Below are 10,810 nucleotides of genomic sequence, written 5' to 3'. Positions count from 1 at the left end.
ATACTAATCTACATATCGGGAACGATCTGACATCACAACATGCTTAGGGATTGTCTAGTTAATAATTACTCCCTCCATTCCAAATCGTATGTCGTTTTGGCAAATCTAAATACATAGATTTTGCTATGCACATAGATATGCGCTATGTCTAGATACATAACACAAACTATATATCTAAATTTCCCAAAATGACCTGCAATTTGGAACGGAGGGAGTACCAACTTGCCATTGATAGTAGGAATCAAATTGGAACAAGCTTCACCAAAGGTAGAATTAGGGTTCGTCGGAGAATCGCACAATCCACTGCACGAACAGAATGAAGGGGGGTAGTATCAAATTCACAACTACACAGATTCCAGAAAGTTGACATCAGCAGAAATTCAATACGCACAATCACCCTAGTAATAATCCGGGTTTGCAAGTAAAGTACGTAGGTGTGAATTACCACGATCGAACACACCAACAATTTAGTATAGTTTATCAACCCTGCAGTAGTCTCTAGAAGCAAAAGCATTTTATTGCTTCATACTAGCTAGGGTTGATCTAATCTTTCATCCACACACTATGGTGCATGCACCTTGTTGCCATATTGATTCCAAGCTAAGATGCGGTCAACGGTCGCGCCGCCCCTGACATATGTATCCTGATTCCTGCAAGCGACAGGATCCCATTGGCTGCTATATATAGCTATACCGCGTTTTCTTACTCCGGTGTGGGGCCCACGGGAAATGACGACGACGACACGTCAACAATACAGATGCACCTAGCTTAGCTTGTGTGCGTAGCAAAGCGGAGCCCATAAGAAAACCGTACAGGGCCCGATCGATGTTGACCGGTTCGTCCTGGATCGCACGACGACCATGCATGCGGCGCCCCTACGCCACATATATATTGTATCCATTACTTTAAAACCATCCAACTGAGCGTTTAGCTGTGATGGTCACTTGCAGCTAATAATTGCTCCTCCCCCCCCCCCCCCCCCACCCACAGGTCAAACAATGCCATTTTATTGGGTTGCATACTGAATTAGGCTGCGTTTAGTTCGCAACAAAGTTTGGGTTTTGGTGCTGTAGCACATTTCATTGTTACTTGACAATTAATGTCCAGTCATGCACTAATTAGCCTTAAAAAATCCATCTCTTATGAAACAGTTATACTACTGTGTAATTAGTTATTTTTTCAACTGCATTTAATGCTCCATGCATGTGTCCGAAGATTCGATGTGACGGATACTGTAGAAAATTTTTGGAAACTAAACATGGCCTTAGAAAACTTGAAAATGTTTGTGTGTTGATATGTTTTAAAAATATATCACAAAAGTTTTGAAAAAGAACAAAAGGAAAAAGAAGGAATTTTTTAATTCGCTAGGGGCCGGCCGTGGGGTTGTTTAAGCTTGCCAGCATCTCCTGGTGCTGTACATGTTGACAAATAGATGCATCTCGAGCTGAATAATTATACTAATAATAATAGGAATCTCAAGCTCTCTCACACATGATAACAAAAACCAAACCGCGATCTGGATGAGATCCTCTACCACGGCGGCACAACGCCACATACGGGTTTGTATAATAACAATCATCAGCGGTAGCTTTCTGACGCCCTTAGTTTTATTCGCTGTCATGTTACGCCAATAATGCTAGCTCTAGCTTTGGCTTAGCTAGCTGTTGGTTGGTTATACCCAAGTGATGGTGGCATCAGCAAGCTCACTTCCACTGGGGAGTGGGCCCTGCAGGGCGGGTCTGCACGACTCCGTCGTCCCTTGCATTGATGCATAGGTGTGTGGGTGGGTGTGTGGGGTGCCAAGTCACGTCAGCTTGGCAGCTCATTGGGGGTGTCTTAGATTATCTTGCAACTTGCAGCTCTCTCTTGCGCAAGCTAAGTGCTGGTGTTATTTAGCCTCGAGTGTTTGTCGAGTACAAGTCATGGGTGATGCACGCGTGATGACAGTGATGCAGTGAAAGAATCTCCTCTTCTCTCGATCTCACCCATTTGAACTGAATCCAACCGTGTTTATTACTTTTGTTTCTAAACAAAGATTGACGGACGGATTCAACCAGGTGTACTAATCGTAATTTATCGGAATCCAGGAAGAGTAGTATATTCTCTGCCCATCGAACTTCACGGTTAAAAACCATAGGAGCGACCGGGGAATAGAATACGTTTGCATTGATTATTACATAAGTTTACGAAAAAAAATCAGTACTGTATTTTATTTTATGGCTCATTTGTAATCTCAGACAGGGCGTAGTAGGTTGGACATCCATGTGCACGGGGTATCTCAAGTATGGTGCTTCAATTCCATGACAACTAGCCTAGCTAGCATGCACGTAGAACTAATAATGTTAGCGTAGCAGAGAATTAATTTATCGACTGTAAAAATGTTAGGAAATAAGTCGGATCCATGCATGTAGTACATGTTGAGCTAGAATGTTCTTGAAATATCCTCCCGGCCGTGCAGATGTCTGAATGGCGACTTTGCTTAAATTGTATATTGGTTTTGTGTATTGTATGGGGACATTAGACATAGATCGGAGAAACCACAGCGATAATCTAACACCACGAAGCAAGTAAAAAAAAAGATAGACTAGCATTAATGGGGTAGCCATCATGTTGTTCCTTGTTCTGGTCGCTGTTCCGACCAAAATTACTCCGTTCAAGAATATTTTCTAAATTACCTTCGGTGAATGATCTTTAATTAAGACCGCCTGTCAAATGTCAACTCTCTGCGGCCATCCTTAGTTGACGAAACCAAGAACGAAAATCTCCGGTACCTACATACAGACAGTAACCATTGTCTAAAAAGTCATCGAATCATTAGTGTTTAGCTACACATACAGAAGATAAACCTGTCATCGAAACTAAGCCAACATTGTACAAGCCGTGACAACATCACACGGTGCACAAGAGAGCGACACATCGAAGACTTCAACGCTTCAACTCGGCCTCGCCCCATTTGACAAAGTAAACTAGCAGGTGAATATTCCAAATCAGCGGCTCTTCGAAGCCGCGCAAGAATCGCCGCCCACGCCCATTGTCAATGCGCCTCGCGGCCGAACTAGCCCCTCCAAGGGTCGTCTCGTCTCGCCGCCCATTGGCCGCTCGCGTGCGTAAACAAGGCCGAAAATGACGTGGACGGCGACGAGCCTGAAGGCGAGCGGGCGCCGCTCATCACCTGCGCCGCGATTGGCCGCCGTCGCCGTCGCCGTCGCGCCAGCAGCGGGGTGGTGGCGGGGCCCGCCGGGGAAAAGCCGTCACCCGTGACGACCGGAGCGGCGGCTCACGCGCGCCGCGTCGGACCAAACAAGACCAGTCACCTTTTCTCACGTCAGGGTAGCCTGCTCCAACGAGTTGTACGGCAAGTGACATGTGGGGTAACAGGTCTCTGGTCCCACGTCTCAGTGGGCTGCCTTCCGGCGGGTAGCGCGACGGCTCCGGTGCGCGTGGGTCGTCGGAAGGGCGTTGAAGCGAGCCGAGGGCGACGGCGATTCCAGCCGCAGGTCGCCGCGTATGATGATTGGTCGATATGAGCTCGGGCTTATCATCACCCGGGCCTGGCGCCTGGGGCCGCGTCGGGCGGCGGCCCACGTGTCAGCGACGGAGAGGGAGACGGGTGGGCGGCGACCCGGGTGGCCGGGTAAGAGGGGGGCCGAGGCCCGAGGGGGACAGGCCGCCAGCTCACGCCGACGCGGAGAATCACGCGCGCGGGGACCACCGGACAAAACAAAACAAAACAAAACGAAACAAAAGGTGGGGCGCGGGTTCCGTCGCGCACACGCAGGAGCGGGCGTCACCCTCCCGCTGACGCGCGGGTCCCGCTCAGGCCTCGCGGGCCCACGTCGAGGCCGGCAAGGAGGAAAAACAAAAACCACCGCGCGGTTCGTCCGGGCGGCCCGGCCACGCACACGCGCTCGCAGCCGCGGCTCGCCGCGTCGTCATCGATCGATCGACCGGGGAAGGTGGGGGTGGGTGGGGTCAGCGGCGGCGCGGTACGCGCCGGGACACGGGTGGATCCCACCGCAGCCAGGGGGCCTGCACCGGGCGCGCCGTGACGTCGCGGGCGGCACGTGCGGCGGCGCGACGCCGCGGTCGCCGTCGCGCGCGCGCGGGCGGGGGAACTGGAAGGCGCAGGGGCCTGGCGCGGCCCGGCGAAGACCGCGGACCTGGAGGTAGGGTTGAAAATGGGACGGGAAAATCCCGTCCCGACCGGCTCCGTTTACCGTTTAAATCGACCGTGAACTGTTTCTTTGAAAAAAATAGGAAAATAGAAAAACAAAATGGGAAAACGGGCGGGAACGGAAACGGGAACGGTTGGGGTGTTTTCCCGACCGTTTTCACGGTTCCTGTTTTCAGCCGGGAAAATTCCCGCGGGAATTCCCGTATTTATCGTAGTCGGCTGTGTTACCTGTGTTGGAAACGTGAATTGTTATTTGTATGTGTTCCAACGTGAATTGTGAATTCGTGATTCACTTTACCTGTGTTTCTTAGTTATACGAGTCTTGTTTCCATGTTATTTATGCATAGTTGTAATTATTTTATCGAGTTAAATGTTTGAAGTGGTTGTATGTATTTTCCCGTTTTGAGTTATCGATTCCCGATCGTAATCGGCATGCTCCCGACCGATTGATTCCGTTCCCGATATCCCGTAATACCGATTTCGTTTTCCCGTCCGATTTTTCCGTTCCCGTTTCCGTTCCTAACCAAAAAATACAGTTGCGGGAACGGTTAAAGGATTTTTCCGACGGTTTTCATCCCTACCTGACCTGCAGGGGTCAGTCGCGCCCGCGCGCTCCACCGCAGCGGGCCGGCCGGCTCCCGTCGTCTTGGCGAGCGGGGCCGCGCGCCGCACGGATGCTCGCGGATATTCGCTTGGGTGCGCTGCTCCTGATTCCTGACACGCCGCCGCGGCGTCGTCGTCAGCCCCGGGAGAGCTGCCGCAGCCGCAGCCGCAGCGCATGTGGACATCTGCAGGCTGGTGTTGCCCGCCATGTGCGCCGCGGAAAGGCGGATCTCTCGCGGATTAGAAAACCGAGATACGGGGTACGAGCTAGCGCGAGATCTCGAGAGCACGTAAAAGAATCGGAGCCGTAGATGTCAGGAGCGAAGCGGCGGTGATTGATTTGTTTAGTGGCAAGAGGACAACGGAAATTTGGTTGGATCGGCAGGGTTTATGGTTTGTGGCGTGGCAGAGATCATGGCAGGATTCTATGCTAGCGACCACTAGTACGGATTGTAAAATCATGCCAACTATTAGGCCCCGTAACTTCGGGTAGTTGCGGGGCGTAAAGTTTTTAAAATAGAATATTTTCACATTTTAAGTATTAAATATAGACTAATTAAAAAATTAATTATAGAACTCGTCTGTAAATTACGAGACGAATTTAATGAGTCTAACTAGCAATTACTATAGCAATTTAGTGTCTAAGCATGACCTAATTAGGCTCATTAGATTCGTCTCGTAATTTATAAACAAACTATACAATTACTTGTTTATTTCGTCTAAATTTAATACTCCAGGCATGTACGATTCCCGTTCGATGTGATAGATTTGAAATTTTGAATTTTGCAACTAAACAAGTCCTTAGTACAAAAGATGTCAATTTCTTTTGGTAAAATTTGTAATTTTCATAAGAAACCATAGCAAAGGAGTCATAGTTGCTCCCCAAGAAAATGTTGTTAAAAAATCGCTTTAAGAGATTTGCTCCGCCCCTTTTAGCTAATTTCACCCCGCCTCCCTCAGCTCTGTCGCTGCATCCAGCGCCTCCGCCGCTCATCACCTCCAACCTAAGCTCCGATCCCCCACCTGGCTTCTGGCCAACCGATTATCAAGCCACTGCCCTCGGCTGGCGGCATTCCAACTATCGTCCGCCTGCGTTGTCGGTCTTCCCTTTCACCCTCTCCCCCTTCTTCTAAGGCTGCCGGTGCCACCAGCGTCTTGGCAACCCCCGCTCTCCTAATCCGGCGGCCGGCCATCTCCAAGCTTGAGGAGGAAGAAGAACAGTCGCTCGGGACCACTTACAGCAATTGTTCTTCCTGCTTCAATGCATTGGCGCGCAGCAACAGCACGCGATAAATAGATGTCGCGGTGCATTGGCTTTGATAGGCTCAGAGGTGGTCAAAGAAGAAAATCAAACTGATTAGTTAATAATAAAAAGTCATAATAAACCAAAAATTCCTTATATTTGAGGGTAAATCTCAAATATTATACAATATTTTTGTAAGCACATATTATAATTTTAGAAATTTTATAATGATTGAAAAAAATTGGAGCCGTTCATATAATAAAATTCTACGGTGGTGAAAGTAGGGAGTATCCAGAAGTACCTAGGGGTAAAGTACCTAGTACTCCAAAATGTGGGATCAAGTACCAAAAAGTGGGATCAAATACTAATTTAATTTATTTTTTATAAATACTTTCCATAGATCAATCTCTAGAAAAAAAAAATCAAAGTAAAAGTATCTAAAAATACTCATTGGTACTTTACAATCATTATAAAGAGCTACGTAAGACAGAGGAAGTACAACTTCCTTGTGCATGAGACTTTACATCCCAATTTCAATAGGAACTCCATCTGAATCTACGGTAGCTCATAATTAATTCCAAGAACAAAAATTGTGTTCTTGGGAAGACGCGCCAAAAAATACTCCCTCCATATAGGATTTAGATAACGTTTTGGACAAGATTTGAGTCAAACATTAAAAATATAAATCATGAATAACTTTTAAGTTATTGAGTTTGAAAAAGTGAAAATTATATGAATATATTTGTCTTAAGAAACACTTTCATAAAAATATACATATATCACTTTTCAACAAACATTTTTATAAAAACAATCAATCAAAATTATTTTTTAAAGACCGTGTCGCTATCTTAAACGTCATCTATTTCTTATATAGGATATTTCTTATATAGGAGGAGTATTGGTAGATCTACAATTCCGACGCACGTACCACCGTATGGCTGACCGAAATACCCCTCGTGGTCATCGCAGTTTAATCAGCCCCTGGGAATCACGGCTCAATTATAAATCGGCCGTTGTTGAGCTCATCAGCAGGTGTTATTTTACTCGCCGGGCACAGGAGCAGCAGCTCGACCAAGTGGACGACGAGAATCTCCACTGCCAGCACATTAAAAATACACTTCTTTTTAAAAAAATCACCTAAAAAAAGGGCCCCCCGCCGGGGCCCACGCTAACATGACGCCCTCCCGCGCGGGCCCTCGCACGCCCCGCTTGGCCCTGGTCCCCGCCCCCGGCCCCACCGATCAGGGACGGCAGCCGCACAACGCCCAGGCGCTCGCCTCCCGGCCGGAGCCGAAACAGTTGACGCAAGCGATGACGATATCGCTCCCGGGCTGGCCCACCACGCGCCCATCCGCCCGCCCACTCGTCCCCGCCCGCCCCTCCGATGCGCGACACGCGTCCCCAACCCGCTCCGGGTCAACCCGCCCGTCCCCCCGCGCTGGCCCCAACTTGCACGTGCGTCACATCGAGAGGGCTCTCCCGTCACCCGGCCGACACGTGGCGCGCCGCCCCCGCCTATAAGTAGCCCCGGGCACGGCTTGCTAATGTTCCATTCCAACAGCTTCTTCCCCTCAAAGACCACTCCGGCGAGATTCTTCCCAGACCGGCCGGCGAATCACAGCTCGATCGATCGTTCTCCGGCGAGCCAGCAACCACTCCCTGATCGGAATGGACTTCGGAGGGGCGCTGCAGCTGCCGCCGGGGTTCCGGTTCCACCCGACGGACGAGGAGCTGGTGACGCACTACCTCCTGCGCAAGTGCGGCGGGCTGGCGCCGGCGGCGCCGGTGATCGCGGAGGTGGACCTGTACAAGTTCGACCCGTGGAGCCTGCCGGAGCGGGCGGCCGGCGGGGAGAAGGAGTGGTACTTCTTCTCGCCGCGGGACCGCAAGTACCCCAACGGGTCGCGCCCCAACCGCGCCGCCGGCGCCGGGTACTGGAAGGCCACCGGCGCCGACAAGCCCGTGGGCGCGCCGCGCCCCGTCGCCATCAAGAAGGCGCTCGTCTTCTACGCCGGCAAGCCGCCCAGGGGCGTCAAGACCAACTGGATCATGCACGAGTACCGCCTCGCCGACGTCGACCGCTCCGCCGCCGCCCGCAAGAAGACGGCCAATAACAACGCGCTCAGGGTAATTAACTTTTCTTAATCTATTACCTAACTAACAAACCACCTTGCTGCTTCCTGTTCCTTGTGCTCATCTCCCCACCAACGAAACAGTCCCACAACACTGGCACTTTCAGTTACTATTAGAAAATAACTACAAATAAAAATCATCTTTTTTTTCTTAGCAAAAATGTTACTAACAAGCATGCAACTGCATGTGGAATGAAATCTGTACATAGAGCAAGCACAGTATTTGTTAGGTTTGCAGATACAATGAATTACAAAAAGGTAGGGGGTCCAAATTGTCCATTTGCAGCGTGCTCGAGCTGTCCCTTTCGTGACAGCCCGCGGCTACTTGCAGACGGCTGGCCCGGGCGCTCTAGAGACCTGTAAAGCTCGGGCGGCATGGCGTCACGGCTCACGCACGCGGCGATAGGGACAACCGGCGCGGCCGCCGCCTGATCTTATCACCCGGCCGGCGGCGGCCGCAACACGCACGCTACCCCTGCCTGACCACCACACGCACCGAATCCAACGCCACGTCGGGATCGACGGCTCCAACGCGTAGTAAAAAGAGATCAAAGATTTTGTCTTTAGCAGCAGCATCGCCTCTGGATTTTGTTTGCTAACCTTTTTTTATTTGTGTGGTTGATCTTGCAGCTGGATGACTGGGTGCTGTGCCGGATCTACAACAAGAAGGGCGTGATCGAGCGGTACGACACGGTGGACGACGACGAGGTCGCGGCGGCCAACGACGTCAAGCCGGCCGCGCCCAAGAACCCGCGCGGGGCGGCCGGCGCCGGCGGCGGCCGCGCGCCGATGAAGGTGGAGATGGCCGACTACGGCGGGTACTACGACGACGGGTACGACCTCGAGACGCCGTCCGCGGGGATGCTGTGCTTCGACCGCCCGGCGGCCGTGGCCCCTGTCCCGGCTCTCGCGCCTGCGCCGGCGCTGTCGCCGGCGGCGGAGCCCGACCCGGACCGCGACTCCACCTCCATGCCGTGGGGGCACACGGACAACTCCAGCAGCGGGTCCGAGCACGTGCTGTCGCCGTCGCCGGACCTCCCCGACCGCGACCACGCCGAGAGCCAGCCCGGCGGCGGCGGGGGCGCCGCGTGGTGGCCCGGCGCCGCCGACTGGGCAGGCGACGACGGGCTCGTGGTCCTCGACGATGGCGGCGCGGCGCTCTTCGGCCCGCCGTCGCCGGGGCTCTTCGCCCGCGTCGACGCCGCCGCGGCCGCCGCGTTCGGGGACATGTTCGCCTACCTGCAGAGGCCGTTCTGAATCCTGATCAGGGAAAGTGCAGTGTCCGCCGCCCTGCGTCTGCGTGCGTGCTCCAGGCAGCCACTGACATGGTTGATGTCCATCCAGGTCGTGTAGCTCGGTTCAGGTGAAGTCGTGAGCCGGTCTAGCCGTCTAGGTCTAGCGCAGCGAAGCCGAGATCACCATGGCACTCCCAGCAGCTGTAGATCAAAGGAGAATTGGGCGGCGGGATCATCCGACCGATGATCGGCGGTCCGGTGTCCGGTTGCCATTCAGATGGCCGGATCGACGTGCAGCTGACAGTTGCACACGACCACTGCACCTGATCGCGCCCTTGCTCCTGGGCAGCAGCAGCAGCTACATGGAAATGGGTGTGCCAAGCATGGTAGATGAGAGTGGTGATCAAGGCTGGTAGAGAGCTAGCTAGCCGTCGGATCGGGTCTCGATTAATCTAACCCGTCGGGTTTTTGTCGCGTTAATTAGTAGTAGCTGACAACATGACATGCCTAGTGAATTCAAAAATAATAAACAGCAAAATCAAAAGGAGTGAGAAAATTCCGTTTCAAAAAAAGGAGTGAGAAAAAAAGAGGGAAATACAAGTTTTGGATTCAGGGGGCAGTTGATGGGATCATGTAGTATGTATCTAGTGTAGCCTAGCTGTACTTAGAATTGGTTCAGGTTGGTGGCAAACAGGCAACGCTGTAGGGTTTTTTTTTTCGTCGAGTGTTCTGCAGTATAATTGCAAGCAAATGTCATGTGCTAGAGTCGCTTTCAGTGGGTCTCTTTCTCGTGACCACGGAAGCCGGAATTTTTGTAACGCAATTATATCGGTAATAAAGTGTCGTAAGCTGTAACTACATGTGGCATCATGCTCCTTACTTTCTGCCCCAATCTGAATGTTCTGTTCTGATCCACAGAGTTAACTGAAAGTGCCTTTCAGAACTCTGAAGGTGCGCACTGACAGTGAGATGTTGGACACGGACCGTGTGCACTTTGGCATTGTTCTTCAGTAAAGCTTTTTTATTTTATTTGATTTTTTTCGCGGTTTCGAAACCAAGTGCTGTCTCTCTCAGTAGTGCACTGGTGCTTCTGCCTTTTGTACTTTGAGATGGGAATCTGTCGATGCTGAATCCTAGTCATGCGGCTATGAGATTTCAGGTAGGCGGCTTTTGAACCATCAGTCCATCACCAGTCATGCGATGGGGGCTGTGCGGCAGGGATGAACAGAGAGCTCTGTGCGCGTGGCGTTGATGCCTTGAGCATCACGTCTGATCTAGAGAGAACAGAATGTCCTTGCAATACAATGTTGGACACGTTTCACCTGGTAGGAGTCTGGCCTACAGGCAATTCAGTAGTATCACTGCACAATCTTAATTTTGTCTTGTGACCACGGACACTTCAGTTTCGGCTGGAAACCCTGAA

The 10,810-nt window shown here is 51.5% G+C and overlaps 1 protein-coding gene across 1 annotated transcript; it reads left to right on the top strand.

Annotated features, from left to right (window-relative positions):
* Positions 1-7,574: 7,574 nt before the first annotated feature.
* LOC120643847 (NAC domain-containing protein 71-like) lies at positions 7,575-10,254 on the top strand. Its single transcript, XM_039920328.1, has 2 exons — positions 7,575-8,147; positions 8,783-10,254. Exons 1-2 carry the CDS (start codon positions 7,689-7,691, stop codon positions 9,407-9,409), a joined length of 1,086 nt encoding a protein of 361 aa, XP_039776262.1. The 5' UTR covers positions 7,575-7,688; the 3' UTR covers positions 9,410-10,254.
* Positions 10,255-10,810: the final 556 nt, after the last annotated feature.

The sequence above is a fragment of the Panicum virgatum genome, chromosome 8K (genome assembly GCF_016808335.1).
Source record: "Panicum virgatum strain AP13 chromosome 8K, P.virgatum_v5, whole genome shotgun sequence".
NCBI classification, from domain to species: domain Eukaryota; kingdom Viridiplantae; phylum Streptophyta; class Magnoliopsida; order Poales; family Poaceae; genus Panicum; species Panicum virgatum.
Note: the sequence above shows the minus strand (reverse complement) of the source record. Positions and strands in the feature narration are given on the sequence as shown.